Raw genomic sequence first — 17,040 nt, forward strand, 5'->3', positions numbered from 1 at the left:
TTGGGAAGTGGTTTCAAATGCTCAACAATCTAACAATTTCAATATTCAACGCCCCCTGGTGACTATTTACAAAAACCAACGACCTTGAAACTCACCACAATCATAGAACATGTCAGCAGCTACGATTTTGTAATTGATTGTGATGACAAAATACGCCTCGTTACCAATTTAATATGGAAATACTAAGTCATTCTATTATTCAACGCCCCCTGGTGACCATATAGAAAAACTAATGTCCTTAAAACTCGCAACAATCATAGATGATGTCATGAGCTAGGCCTACAACTTTGCAATTGATTGTGGTTACAAAATATGCCTAGGTACCAATATAATAAAGAAATGCCAAAATATTGTATTATTCAACACCCCCTGGTGGCCATATACGAAATCCAATTACCTTGAAACTCACCACAATCATAGAACACGTTATGAGCTACAACTTTCTAATTGATTGTGGTAGCAAAATACGCTTAGGTATCAATATAATGTGGAAAAACGTTTTCCCACTTACGAATGAGTACTGGTGACACAAAGATGGCCGCCAATTGCGTCATAATTGGCTGATGAAAAATACCTGTCTCAGGTATAAAACATCCCTTTCCAAAGAATACACATCATCACAAATTGCAATGAGAAATGGCAAACCAGTAGGAAGCCACAGGACTCAGAATTCGGGCCAAAATTAACAATTGGGCACTAAAAAGGTCATAGGACGGCCATCTTGAGTCCGACCGACCCAATTTTTGTTATGTTAATGGGCCCTGGGGGGATTCACATATATCCGAAAGATCAAGCTAATTGATCAAAGCGTCTTCAAAATTTCCCTCAAAAAGTTCAAAAATGTTCAAAAAGCTGATTTTGGCGAACAACAATGGCTGCTAGTCGGCCATCTTGATTCTGACAGGGCCAGTTTTTGGGCTGAAGATGTGTCTAGGGTAGATACATGTGTAACCCAAATATCAAGACGTTACCTTGAAGCGTCTTCGAAACTTCCCAAAATAACTGGATTCCGTCTACGGACGGCCGGACGGACGAAAAGTGAACGCAATAGCCCGCTGGGACTAAAGTCCCAAGTGGGCTAAAAACATAATCACGAACGGTATCATCACTCCCCAATACCATAGAAGTGTAAACTTCAGTTTACACTTCTATGCCATTACTGACTGTCACTGGTCTCTGGCTAGAAATCATTCTTTATCGGTGCAGTAGGTATGAATTTTCAACTGACTTTGTTCTATGACAATACCATCGCCGCTGCGTTACGATGTGATGTAGGCCTACATGTACAAGGGACCTCCAATTTGTAATGTATGTGATGTATAAACTGACTTTAGACCGTTTAATATCGACGATAACAAGGTATCACCGACGCCGACATTTTCTGATGCTAACTAGTATGACCCGCCTTTTGGACCGGACCAATTCAATTAAGAAAACGCGTACCGGTACAGTAAATAAATTAACCGCTGTTGATTTTTCGAAGTATTGATATCCACGAACAAAACTATACTATTATAGAATGTTTAAAAGGAACTGCTTTTAATAACAGTATGAATAAACTTACTTCACAAACAAGGAAGTACATTTTTAACTTGTGAATGGTCGAACCCCAGTTATTCACAGTAACCTGTGATTTGGATATTCTCGGAGCCTTCCTTCTTTATTTATTTATTTATGAAATGACGTCACAAACTTTCAGATCCGCGCCAGTATGCGCGCCATGATTGATGATTGCTATTTCCACCGGTGTTATCTTTAAGTAACTTCAAGTTTAAAATAGGAAGCACAGTAGCCTACATCCATAGAAACTACGCGCAGAAAGAGACAGTTATATTATCATCAGAGTTTAACATTTCGTTTCAAAGTTGTTAGTAGTCAAATCTAATAGAAGATGATTTTTATGTGACGAAACTCAGTGGAAAATATGTTAAAATAATAATCAGCAGGAATCAAAAGGGATTCGAACCCACTACGCCAAAGCTGTTCCCCGAACCCCTTGACCTCACGAGTATTTGGAGTCATTACTAGCCGACCAGAATCCGGTCGTACCAATCACAGCGCTTGTAACTAACGACAGAAGACATCGGATGGTTTTCCCGTTAAATGGACCAAACAGCGAACGTTCAATCGAACAAGGAAGTATTTCGCAAATCGATATATGACCAGCGCCAGTAATGAAATCACGCTTCGTGAGGCCAGGGGGCTGGTGGAAGCGAGTTCGGGAGTGATACCGGACCCCTGGCAAGCGAGGATGGCTGGATACAGGTTGCGACGAGTCGGTAAGCGTCGGGTTGCCCAGTTGCCGTCGCAAGCCGGCTTTATGTCGAACCGATAGAGCAGCAACGCCAACTCTCGTAGACCCGTTGCTCGTCGACATAAGCCAGCCCGGTAAAAGTGCAGATCCGCACCTCTCCGCGTAAACGATTTAATCAATTACGTTAAATATCATTGTTTCAGATTCAAAATGTCGTCTGCAATTCAGTACATTGCCATTGCCTGGTTAATTCTTAAGATATCTCCACAGAAAGAAAGATTTTAGCCAAGATTCTGTCATTCAGCAGATTGCATCAATCACGAGAGGTGCGGATCTGCACTTTTACCGCCAGCCCTTATTTAGGCCCAGCCAGGTTCATTAATCAGACAACACATACCGACACCGAACTTTATTGGTCCAACCTCCCTCAGCCATGCTCACAACTCCTGACCTGACGAATAGGCTTAGTACTATAGGCCTGTAGTAGGGCCTAGTTCGTGTTAAATGAAAGTCGACTTCCACTCCGGATGAATAGGCAAATAGAGGGTGGCTCCGAGAAAATCCAGATCGGGTCTACGTGGTTTCACCTAATTAGTCTGAATACCAGTAGTTGTTACCGGTTCCCTACATCGTCTGAGGCTAAAGTATCATAGAGGTTAACTCCTGTTAATTGCAATGCAACAACTGATTTTAGTGTCAAATCAAACTTTTGCACTCAAATAAATTAATTAGTTACCTTGTTGACTGAGAAAGGTGCGATATTTCTGAATAGCAAGAATAGCATTATATTTGATGTTCTTGCTTTTATAAACGTTATTCTATAGAAAATATGTGCTATTGTACAATTTTGCGATTCTATGCTTTTATACTGCTATTGTAATGTTACTGTGCTCCTCTTTATTATAGCACGGAAGTGCTTTTCTAACGATCTTAAGATTAGCGTACGATCGCAATACGATCGCGTGCTCCTGTGCTATTGTGCTCCTCTTCATGTAACTATGAACGGAAGTGCTCTTCTAACGATCGTAAGAATGGCGTACGATCGCAATACGATCGCGTGCTCCTGTGCTATTGTGCTCCTCTTCATGTAACTATGAACGGTACCCAAGTAGCGCTGTGATGTCAGAATGACATCATAATTACGTCATACCTTGATGTCAGGATGGCATCATATCATGATGTCAAATTGATATCAGAGTTGCTCATAGGAATGATGTCATATTAATGTCATATCATGATGTTATTCTGACGTCTTTCTGATCCAAAATGATGTCAATATGACATTGATTTTGATGATCAGAAATACGTCATTTTGATGTCCCTTTTTAAATCATTTAATTGATGAAAATATGACATCATTCCGACGTTCCATTTGCAACCATTGATTTATTGATTCCACTTATCCAAACAAAATCCTTAAAAGGTGTGAATCCTCAGTCTGTAATTGAGCCCACTCATTAAAAACTACTGAAAAGAATCTTATGGTGAATTAAGGTAAATCGTAGGCTTAATAGCACATTTTATTTTTTTTTACAAAAAATTAAGGCGATGGAATAAAAAATAATCCCGTCATCAAAAAGTGAACATATTCGTGTACATGGATTCTACAGTTATAGAATTATTGCTGATTTTTTGATACTTAGCCATTTACATTTCGATACAGCTTACAGCTTTACAGTTACAGTTATTTTAAAATGAATATCTCTTTAGATTATACATACGTTACAAGGTTAAAAATTGTTGTACTAACCTCTACTCTTTTCAAAGTATCTAACAAAATAACAAATTTTTTATTCACTTAAATCTAAACCCTGCTCTCTTGTAAGCTACGTCTTCAATTTCATAAACTGTACATAAATATATTGACTCAGTTTATACATAATATTCTATTCACAACATTATTTTTTAAAGACTTTACTACATATTTGCTCCTTCATCAGTCAAATTATGCGAGAAATTCCACATTCCGAACAAAAATTGATTAGTCCTATTATCAGAATTACTTTGGTATATTAATCAAACTCCCAAGTTATTTATGCCCAAAAAGGAGATGACATTTATGGATTTCAATTCTACTGTTAACTCCACGTATCTTGAATCAAAGAACTCGGAAAACCGAATTAGTCGGACTAATTTACAATACTTTCAGAAGCAATACATGTACAAATATTAATTCAACATTTATGGTTACTTGGCATTCGTCTGACAAAAAATGGCGGTCCTGAAAGATTTGATTTAAAGCGTAGTCTACTAACCTGACGTTAATTAGATATGAAAATGACAAATGTTCTACGGGTTAAATCGAAGAAACATCCTCATTGGTCCGATCAAATGATCATTATAACTGGTTGAAATTCATAGAATACAACTGTTATTCGGAATATTGAGAGATCAAACAAACATGACTTAGATAAAAGAAAACCTTTCAACTACATATACATCGAGAATACTAAGTTAGTTTTCAAGAAAACGTCAACATTTAAAACAGATCCTGAAACACCTCAAGCAGAATTAAACCAAAAAGTAGTCTCTTTTGAAATTTGCTAGCTAGTTTTCAAGAAAACGTCGACATTCAAAACAGATTTTGAAACGGATTTAAGCAGAATTAAACAAAAATGTAGTCTCTTTTGAAATTTGCTAGCTAGTTTTCAAGCGAAACGTCAACATTTAAAACAGATCTTGAAACAGTTTTAAATAGAATTAAACAAAAATGTAGTCTCTTTTGAAATTGTTGGTAGAGAGTTTAAAAAATCATAAGCTCATAAAGGCAAAACACCACATGAGATTTCATTTTTAAATAAGTATATAGGTTGATTAATAACAGATGTTTTCTGGAACATTTTTTCCCTTGTCAGATTAGAATGCGGCTGAATTCATACTAATACATGTATTCAGATTATGTACATGACTATTGATTACCTCAAGTTGAGTTTATTTATAAAATAACCGAATAGAATTTGATTTAAACACTGAGTTAGAATTATCTAAAGACGTTAAGCATGAACTATGAGCCGTGTTAATGTTCCAGAAATGTTTCGTGATGAATAAATTTATGAAATTTAATCATTTGAAAATGAGCTCTTTCGTGGTGTTTTCTCTCTTATATGTAACATACTAAATCTAATTATTGATGTCGATCTCCTGCAGTGCGTTGTTTCTTTTGGCGCTCGCCTTTACGCGGTCTGGGGCGTATCTCAGCCAGTCCTTCATTGTGCGCTCGATATCGATCCTGGTGTGCTGGTTTCCACCGCGCTGTACTGTATCTGAATCGAAAGAAATTTTGTTCATACATCTGTTCAATAAAATATATGAATAAAAGAATCGGGAAAAACAGAACTACATACCTATAATGACCTTGGAAAGCCTTGTCGAGTTAAAGGCTGTTTTCGGAGCTTTCCCCAGCCAGTTGAATTCTGCTGCTAGTTTGTTGGAAAGTAGGGTCTTCATAATTGACTTTGTGGAATCTTTAGTCGTTTGCGCAGAATACAAACTAAGGTACCCTATCTAGAACATAAAAAGATTGGTTTACACATAGGTTTATTTCTTCATTTCTAAGCAGCTCCAACGTTAATACAGAACCTTGAATTTTATGATAATAATCACTTACCAGCCCTTCTCTGGTCGCCAAGTCTCCCCCAAGCCTATCAAATTGCGTTTTCTCATCAAGAGGTAGATCTATGTCGTCTGGTAATTTGGCTATGGCACCGTGCAGGTGATGTTCAGCATCAACCTGGCGACGGAAATCGTGATCTCTCCGTAAGGGACAATTGGAATCTGTAAACAACATTTTTCCATTCCAGTTTCCAGGAATAGTACATTTACTGCAACCAGAATAACCACTATGCCCTTTTATATGCTTTACAAATGCCAAAGCTGGGGCATCACAAATAACTGCTGCTACATAAACATAATAAGTTTTATCTTTGTAACTAAAAACTAGATTCAAGTTGGTGAATTTCATCGACAAAGGGTATTAGAAAATCAGTATCTGAAGGCTTTTTTGGCCGTAAAATAGGCCAGCAATGAATGGTTGACTTACGGTATCATTATTTGTAGGTAAAGTAATTTTACATAAAACTGGCCAAAACTGTGAGTTAGAACTTTTGAATAGCGGAAGACCATCAATATTCACTTGTAATAACAATTTTTGGTCATCATCTAAATCAAAGTCAATTTTATCTAACCAATTACAAATTCCTAATCGTGCCCCGAAGTGATAATATTGACCACTTGATACTGAACTTATATCAACTGTCGAGATATTATATGTTTGTAATAATGTTCTGGGGTCTGTAGGCAAGGATGGGTGACATGGGCTTAAAATCTTTAATAAAGCGCCTACAGCTACTTGTGTAATATTGTGATCAGTAGCCCATTGAGCAAGAGATTTAGACAGCTCTTGGGGTGATTGTTGTTCTTCTGTGTAACTTTCACAGTCGTTAGAAGACAAAGTGTTTATTGATGCAGAAGAACCAGTTATTTCTGATAATTGATCATCCAGTTCATCAAATGCTATAGGACTTGAATTTCCAAGTCCGTAGCTTGAATCTTCCCCCAATAACTCAGGTGAATTCGGCAATACAGCACCCAGAGTTACATCATTTTCATCATTGGGAGTATTTACAGAATAAATTTGACTCTGATGTTGAGTAGAATTGGATTCTAAGGAATTTACAATTGATGCAACTTCACGCCTAATGCGGCGGCGGCGTGTCCAAAACGATGGCTTTTTCTGATCCATAAAATGGAGAGGCTATTGCTTATGATTATTCATTTAAATTAGAACAGGCCAAAATTTAAAGTGTTGTGCCGAACTGTAATCAGCCAACAAGACTCGAACCCACCGGTCGCTCAGCACTGCTTATATAGTGAACGCAACACGCCTTACCCCACTCCGACTGCGAGGATGCTTCTAAATCAGTACAATCAAATAGAAATAATACGAATATTTGGAGATACTGCTAGATAGTTAACTATACTAATAAATACTGAAGTATAAATAAAATGTTTTTTATCTATGGTTTTAAGAATTTAGTTTCAAATCTCCGCAAATGAAATTGAGGCTTGCAGCAATAAAATGTCAATCAAATTCAATTTTAAAAAAGGATCCTGACAAAACAAAAATTACGTCCAATTTAAACGAATTGAATTGAACTGACAAACAACTCGACAGAATCCAATAGCTGTGGTTACCGGGTATATAAGACCATTAATCAGAAACGTGAATACGAAACAAAAGCAAAGCATACTTAGGGTAAATTCAATAGAAAACCTGTTTCTTTTGTCTCCGAAGATCGCTCCTTTGTTCGTGTTCACGGTGAATAATGCATCTTATGCGCATGTGCAACAAATAGCGTGACTCAGCATTGTTATCGTTGGTTTCGAATCCCATCGATATATTGCCGTAATAAAGATTGATAATCATCTAAATACAAACAACTTTTTTTTAAATAATGTAACACACCTTTATTTAAATATAGTTTTCAAAGAATGATCAATAATCGAAAAGTTTTCTACCCATGACCCCATGATGTCGAAATTTCATCGCTAACGGACATCATAATGACGTCTATTCACGATGGAAACTATAACTGAATTTTCACCCATTTAACGACGACATACGGATCATAAAACATCAAAATATATCTTTTAGAATTATTACTCAAATAAGGCTCCCCATAATTGTCGGAATATTTGTCCCCAATATTTCATTTTCTAACATCGCAATGATGTCAGATTGTCATCATATTCCGACAGTCGGTACGGTCAGATTTCGACGGATTTCTGACATCATTATGACGTAATGCTGCTACTTGGGTAGTGCTTTTCTAACGTCTTCAGATGATGCTCCTCTTGGTGTTTGAACGGTTGTGTTATATTTTTACATTTTTATATATTTTTACAATTTTATTATTAATGCTCTAATTAACTCTCAAAATACCGGACAGCCTAACGAAGTATCCAAGAACTTTGGATAATACCGGTACTCCACGTTTGTTGTCGTCATTCGTCGCATTTTTTTCGTTGACGTAATAGTCATCGTGCAATTCACCAAATATCGCTAAAGCATCTTCTCCAAATTTATATTCCACTTGTTTGGTGTGCATTTCTAAAAGCGCTTTATAGTATCTTTTTAAGAATCCTTGAAACTCTTCCGGCATGGGTATCTTATAGTCAGAGAATTTGAAGATCACTTCTCCCGGGCTGGATACAAGGTATCTGTAACAAACAATTATTATACACTTAAATCTTTACTTATTATTCATTCTAACTTTCATTTCTTTATATCCTCATTTACCTATCATAAAATCCGTCATAATCAAAACTAAACCCTAACCCTCTAGACCCTAACTCAATAGACACTTAACTCTCTAAACCCTAACCACCTAAACACTAACCCTATAAACCCTAACCTTCTAAACCCTAACCCTCTAAACCCTAACTCAATAGACACTTAACTCTCTAAACCCTAACCATCTAAACCCTAACCCTCTTAACCCTAACTCAATAGACACTTAACTCTCTAAACTCTAACCGCCTTAACCCTAACCCCTAAACCCTAACCCTATAAACCCTAACCTTTTAAACCCTAATGATACTAGTGAACAAAAATTACTATAAACCCTTACCCTCTAAACCCTAACCCCATAAACCCTAACTCAATAGACACTTAACTCTCTAAACCCTAACCGCCTAAACCCTAACCCCCTAAACCCTAACCCTCTAAACCCTAACCCCTAACCCCATCAACCCTAACTCAATAGACACTTAACTCTCTAAACCCTAAACCCTAACCCCTAAACCCTAACCCTGTAAACCCTAACCTTCTAAACCCTAATAATACTAGTGAACAAAAATAACTATAAACCCTAACCCTCTAAACCCTAACTCAATAGACACTTAACTCTCTTAACCCTAACCCCCTAAACCCTAACCCCCCTCAACCCTAACTCAATAGACACTTAACTCTCTAAACTCTAACCGCCTAAACCCTAACCCCTAAACCCTAACCCTATAAACCCTAACCTTTTAAACCCTAATGATACTAGTGAACAAAAATTACTATAAACCCTAACCCTCTAAACCCTAACCCCATAAACCCTAACTCAATAGACACTTAACTCTCTAAACCCTAACCGCCTAAACCCTAACCCCCTAAACCCTAACCCTATAAACCCTAACCTTTTAAACCCTAATGATACTAGTGAACAAAAATTACTATAAACCCTAACCCTCTAAACCCTAACCCCACAAACCCTAACTCAATAGACATTTAACTCTCTAAACCCTAACCGCCTAAACCCTAACCCTATAAACCCTAACCTTCTAAACCCTTACTCTCTAAACCCTAACCCTCTAAAGCATAATCCCCTAAACCCTTACCCTCTAAACCCTAACTCAATAGACACTTCAGTCTCTAAACCCTAACCCCCTAAACCATAACCCCCTAATATAAATCCTATAGGCCTAAACCCTAACCTTATTACTCTATACCTAAACCCTAACCTTATAGAATAGCGAAGACGTTTGCTATTCTATGCTATCGTAAGGTTTTGTAGAATAGCAAGAATAGCAATAAATACTGCGATTCAGTGCTCCTCTTGCTATTCAGAAATATCGCACCATTATGTGTTGACTTTGAAAACAGGTTTTATAATAATAGTCTTAATGATTTAAATCGCGAACCGGGAAATTTATTGATTTGATTTGAATTGAATGCCACAATCGCGATTTCCAATACGGGGGTCATTCTACAGTAACATATGAATCTACTGTCCCGACAATTCAAGCTGTAATATTTATACACAAATTATAAATAAATAATTTTCTGAAAAAGAATCCATTATCTCATAATGAAATGGGACATTCGGCCCACTTTTACACGTGTTTATGAGAGTAACTGATTTTTTTTTTCGTTTTTAAAAGTTTTGTGGTCCCGATATTTTGCCTGTCCTGGAGGCCGTATCCAAATTTTGAAAGACAAATAAAAGAATAGATTCGTGATTTAATAGCGGTATTTTCGCAGAATTAAGTTATGTGATATGAATTAATTATAAAGATGCATTAATAATCATGAAGCTCCATAAATAAATAAATTATTGAATAATTGAAACCTCTTATCCCTTGTCCGTATTTCCTGGTCATCTACGTCACGCTCAGTTAAAATGTACGCTTAGGTGGGATTCGACCCTAAAAGTTAAATCACGTGATCACAAGTCAACCGTGACAACGCGCTCTTTTTGAATGCGAAAAGTGCAGGTGAGTTAATCTTAGTATTTCTATCAATTCAAGCTGAATGAACATAATGTCTATGCGTACCTTTATTCATCGTCATCTACGAACGGTCTAGATTCGCGGCAACATCAGTTTTAAGTAGAAAAAAAATGCCCTGACCATAATATATGCGGTGCACATTTCCGTAGCGATCATGACTATAGACCCTTGGTTAATAAGTAGGTCAGGTGGAAATGTTATTAAGTGCAGTCATCTACGTCACGGTCATTTACGTCACATTCTGCCACCTCAGAAAAGTGACGTAGATGACCAAAATTTCGACCTATTCCTCACCAACTTGATATGCACCTAAAAAACTTATAGAATGCATAATTATTTCGTTTTAAAATATAAATATCTAATTTATGTTTGTAGGATGCCGTTAACTGCCGCCGAGCGGGCAAAACGTTATCGCGAAAGACAAAAGGCCAAAGGCGCGGAATTTCTTGAAAAAGAGCGTACACGGCAGAAAAAACTTTATGTGCCAATACAGGAAAAACATCGCGGGATCAACGACATCAACGACGAAGATGGAAGGTAAACGGAGCCGCATATAAAAAACGGAAACGCGAGTTCACTGAAATAGAGAGGGCTTTGGGCACGCCCCCAACGACACCGACACAAGAAGATGGTCCAACACCACCCAGGCCAAGTGAGCGGCGTCAGCAGGGGCGCAAAAAAGTTAAGCGTGATAGGGCTGCGGCCTATAGGCAGTTGAAATCCCTAAAAATTAAACTCTTTAATGAGTCTCGCAAAAGGGAAATGTATCGGAAACGCTGTGAGAGAACTCGGCATGAGTTAAGCTCCTTGTTGTCTCCCGTAAAACAAAAAACGAATGCGCAGTTACTAGATCGTAGCAAGTTGAAAAAACATGACATTCCACCATGCGTTGATACACGATATTCGTTCAAAATACAACCAAACTAAAGCAATAAGGCAGAAGCAAATCTTTAAAATGATAACATGCGGTTGGCTCATTCGAAAGTATAGATTGTTGAATTATGCACGAAAAGTGCTTGGCTATCACCACAACACACCCGTCTTAGGGTCGATCTTAAATCCATCTCGTAAGAAACGATCCGACGCGATATCCAATGAGAATATAAATCACATTCGTGAATTTTATCAGAGAGATGACAATAGTCGAATGTTACCTGGCAAGAAGGACACCATCACAAGAGGAAAAGTAAAAATGCAAAAACGCACATTGACGGATGATATAAAAATTCTTCATCAAAAGTACCTCTTTGATCATCCCACCATATAGCGTTGTGTCCGGTGGTGTTGTACGTCTTCGGGCTGTGGATATCGCCACCTTAATGCCTCTTACGTTTTCAGCACATCAAAGTGACGGAACGTCACGAACGCTGCAAACTTTGACAGCTCGCGGGCTTGCAAATACACGTCAATTAGTTAAATTAAGTAAATTGTACTTTGCGTGTTGAAGATCTGGTTGGTTTTTTTCTGACGTGTATCACTTTGGCGTGTACGTTTCCCGGCGAAAGTTCAAAAACTAATATTCCTCAGTAGTGCCTCGGTGTTGGATATTAATTCTATTTAGTCGTTGAAGAATCTTACAGTCACAACTCTCATATTTTACGATTAATCCAATGAAACCATTCCTAATATTAGTTTTATAAACAGTAGATAGTGAAGTAATATGTCGAAGTGTTACTTACAGTTAAATGAATGCCTTTATAAATATAAAATGCATAAATTGGATGGTGTTTCCTGTGGACAAGAGTCATTGCAACATCGCCTTTTTGGCTTGAACACCGTTTGAATACATGCAGTAGTATATGGAAAAGCATTTTTCATGTGACACTTTTCATGAGCGTATTAAGAAAGTGCGAGACAGATGAAATTTAGCATAAGTAAGCTATGGGCTGCGACCATATTGGGTTGTGTTCCCTCGCAGTAATAGGGGTAATGGGCTTTCAGGCCAAAGGTCGAAGGGTCGAGCTCATTAAAAAACAAAACATTAAAAGTAATTTAAAACTATAATATATTTTCATAACCGTGTGTATTTTATATTATAACTAAATATTTATTCTAAGATATTAATAATTTTAATTTTAAAAGCATATTGTATTAAATCAATTGGTCGCTCCACGATAGGTAGAACACAATATCCGTGTTGACGCGATGAGGAGAGAATCCCACAATGATAATAAAAAGTCCGAAAATGAAACTTCGAGATAGTAGTTTATTTCAACGTTTCGACTATATCCTAATAGTCATCTTCAGGAATAATGAGATACTACAGAAATTATGAGATATATATACAATCCAGAGACAAAGAGACTAATTCAAGTAATCAGAGATGATACAAACTAAAGGAAAATTAACGTAGAAACAGTTACACGCTAAAATAGATTAAAGGGAAGCAAACTAAGGGGTGATTATAAACAACAATAGTGAGTATAAATATAAATGAAACTTAAAGTCAGTAGTAAAAAGAAAGACAAACTAGGGGGCACTTAAATTAAAACAAAGGTGAATCCAAGTTAAGTCAGAGACGAAATTGATGAGAGAACAATTCGCTTCGCTTCGCTACCGCTCCGCTCCGCGACGAATTGATTTATTTACAATACACAAATTCATATAATCAAATATATTTTAATAATAATAATTATTCTATTATTCAACTGAAATACACACGGTTATGAAAATATATTATAGTTTTAAATTACTTTTAATATTTGTTTTTAATGAACTCGACCATTCAACCTTTAACCTGAAAGCCCATTACCCCTATTACTCTTAAAATAATCATGTACATGAATAACATTTAAATTGACAGATTATTCAATATAAAAGTATATATTTACAACATTATTTCAATATTCATATTTGTATGAGTTAGATTTTTAAACATTAAAAGTGTTAGTAAAGTGTGATTGAAATAATACATATTTAAATCATTGAACTTCTAAAATCAATTTTAATAAAAAATTTAGTATTAAAATGGAAGCAAATAAGTACTACTGTCCAACATGTAATATCAATATAGATAAATCCCAAAAATCAAGACACAATAAAACTAAAACACATTTAGAGAATAAATTGAAATTAGAATATAAAGATGATATATTAGAAACTAAATTAGAATAATTTAAGAATGAAAAAGAAACATATAAATGTGATACATGTAATCAATCATTCAGTGATAAAAGATATTATAATGAACATTTAAAATCTAAAAGTCATATTAGAAATATGAATAATGATATTTTAGGTGAGGATTATTTTGATAATGACAATGATAAGAAACATAAGACAATTAAAAGAATAAGAAATAAATTAAACAATAAAAGACCATACATGGAAGATGTAAGAAATTATATTAATTCATTAGATAATAAAAAAGATATAGAGATAACCGAAGCATTTAAAAGTGATATCGGTCCAGCAGCTATTGAGTTTAAATTTCATAAAGGAAAAACAATAGAAGAAAATAAAAAACATTTAGAAAATATGAAAGAAATAATAAAAATAATTACAGATGTTGAATACCCTAAAATTAGTATATCAGTTAAAGTAAAGTTTATAAAATCTGAAGATAAACCAATATATAATATTAATTCTCATTCACAACATATTATTTCAAAACAACATATAGATGATAAATTAGATAAATGTTATAATGAAGTAAAAACTAAAATAGAAGAGAAATATTTTGAAGGATCTGGTTTAATATTTGATGAAATAATATTTATGACTTTACATGTTTATAACAGAAAATATAATAAGTTAACTAAATCAAAACCAATTGATGAAAATAATGTATCATATTATAAAGAACCAGATATTGAAGCATCGAGTTATATCAAACTACCATTTAAAACTAATGCTGTAATAAATGTACAAAATGAAGATGATAAATGTTTTCTATGGGCTATAATAAGTTGCTTACACCCAGTTGAAGATTATAATAAACATACTTATAGATTAACAAATTATAAACAATTTGAAAATAATTATAAGATAGATAAGTATCCAGTTATAATTAAAAACATCCCAAAAATAGAAAGAGATAATAATATAAAGATAAATGTATTTGATTTAATCAAATTACCAAATACAAAAGGTAACAATATAAAACATTATACATTAGAACCTTTATATCTATGAAAAGATTTTGATTCAAACGATGTTATAGATATATTATATTATGAGAGTCATTATATGTGGATTAAACAAATTTATTCTTCAGAACAGAAAGTGATCACCATAATAAAATATATCTATGTAGAAAATGTTTACATAAATTCAGTAATGAAAGTACATTATTAAATCATAAACAATTATGTGAAAATCATGATTATTGTAAATTAGTTTTACCAAATGAAAAGGATAAAATATTAGAATTCAAAAAATATGATTACAAAAGTACCATTTGTAATATATGGAGATTTTGAATCATTAAATAAAGAACTAACTGATCAAGATAGAAATGAAATATATTATAAGAGAAAGAAATTAAATTCTAATGAAAATGATTATTCTGAAGAACCACCAAAAACAAATACTATTAAAAAGATTCATCAATCAGCTGCTGCTTTCGGGTTATATATAAAATCTGATTATCCAGAACTAATTGAAAGTGAATATTATGATTATAGAAATGAAAATGTTATCAATCATTTTTGTGACTTATTAATTGAATATGAAATAAGATTTAGTAAATTATTGAATACAAATATAGAAATTATAATGACAGAAGAAGATAAAGAAGCATTTGAGTTTGCAGATAAATGTTATTATTGTGAAAAGATATTTAATTATAAAGATAAAAAAGTAAGAGACCATGATCATTTGAATGGAAAGTTTAGAGGCGCTGCACATGAGAATTGTAACTTACAAGCTAAGAAAATTAACTTTGTACCAGTTATATTTCATAATCTATCAGGATTTGATGCACATTTATTCATCAAACAATTATGCCATGAAATAGAAGAAATTAATAATGAAATAGAAAGATTAAATTCAAATAGATCAAAAGATAAAATACCAACTTATAAATTTAGAATGTTAGCTAAAACATCTGAGAATTATATATCATTCCAATTTGGGTGTTTAAGATTTATAGATTCATATAGATTTTTTAAATAGTTCATTAGATAACTTATCAAAATCATTAGTTGATGATGAATTTAAGATATTAAAAGAATATTACCCAAATAATGATGATTTTAAATTAATGAGATATAAAGGAGCAATTCCATATTCTTTCTATAAAAATCATAATGATTTTAACGTAACTGAATTATTAAAAGAACAATTTTATGATGAATTAAAAAATGAATATGTTAAAGATGAAGTATATAATATAACATTTGGAATCATTTCAAAATAGAAAATCATGGGCAATTAGTAGAATTATATCGAAAATCAGATGTATTATTATTAACTGATATATTCGAAAGGTTTAGAGATGTAAACCTAAACTATTTCAATATTGATCCTTGTCATTGTTATTCAAGTCCAGGATTAACATGGGATTGTGGATTAAAATTTACAGATATAAAAATGGATTTGTTAACAAATATAGATCAATTACTATTATTTGAAAAATCTATAAGAGGAGGAGTTTCAGGTGTATTGGGGGATAGATATTTCAATGTAAATGATAACCCTGGATATAAGTTATTATATATAGATGCAAATAATTTGTATGGTTGGGCAATGATGGAACCACAACCTTATGGAGTATTTGAATTAACTGAAGTTTTACAGGATGAAATAATGATAAATTTGATTGGAAGAAAAGAATTCTAGATATTGCAGATGATTCAGATACTGGTTACTTCTTTATTGTAGATTTAGAATATCCTGAAGATAAAAAATTTAAATCTAGAAATCTAGCATACTGCCCCGAACATAAAACTGTAACACATGAAGAATTATCAAATTACCATAAAAGAATTAAACCCGAAAATCATATTCATACAGAAAAGTTAATGGTAACTCAAGAAGATTAATATAATTATGTAGTACATTATAGAATGTTAAAGTTTTATTTGAATCAAGGAATGATTATAAAAAAAAGTACATAGATATATTTCATTCAGCCAATCTAAGTGGTTAGAAAAATATATAGATTTTAACACCAAACAGAGAACTGAAGCTAAAACTGATTTCGAGAAAGATTTCTTCAAGTTAATGAACAATGCATTCTACGGTAAGACTTGTGAAAATATTAGAAATAGAAATGATATTGAGTTAGTCAGTAATGGTAAAAGAATTAGACATTTACAAACATATCCTAAGTTCATTGGCAACAGAATATTTGATGAAAATTTAGCTGCCGTTAAGATGAGAAGAACATCAATGAAATTTAATAAACCAATCTATGTTGGTGCTTCAGTTTTAGAATTATCAAAATTACTAATGTATGAATTCTATTATAATGTATTACAACCACTTTTTGGAGAAAAACATATAGAAATATTATATTTTGATACCGACAGTTACATATTAAAGATAAAAACTGATAACATAACAGATGA

General features: G+C 33.9%; 1 protein-coding gene across 4 annotated transcripts in view; it reads right to left on the reverse strand.

The window, feature by feature from the left end:
• Positions 1–2,770, reverse strand: part of LOC141901092 (putative E3 ubiquitin-protein ligase makorin-1) — a 60,951-nt gene extending 58,181 nt beyond the window's left edge. For 2 of the 4 annotated variants that reach the window (XR_012618809.1, XR_012618810.1), the window contains exon 1: positions 2,652–2,770. Coding sequence is in view for 1 of the 4 variants with exons in the window: in XM_074788173.1 (XP_074644274.1) it covers positions 2,652–2,689 (38 nt within the window). In the remaining 3 variants the exon portion in view is untranslated. Of the gene's footprint in view, positions 1–1,564; positions 1,665–2,651 lie in introns of those variants that run through there. The other 2 variants (XM_074788173.1, XM_074788172.1) reach the window with 2 other exon arrangements.
• Between the last annotated feature and the right edge of the window lie 14,270 nt (positions 2,771–17,040).

Source organism: Tubulanus polymorphus, chromosome 3 (genome assembly GCF_964204645.1).
Source record: "Tubulanus polymorphus chromosome 3, tnTubPoly1.2, whole genome shotgun sequence".
Lineage (NCBI taxonomy): Eukaryota > Metazoa > Nemertea > Palaeonemertea > Tubulaniformes > Tubulanidae > Tubulanus > Tubulanus polymorphus.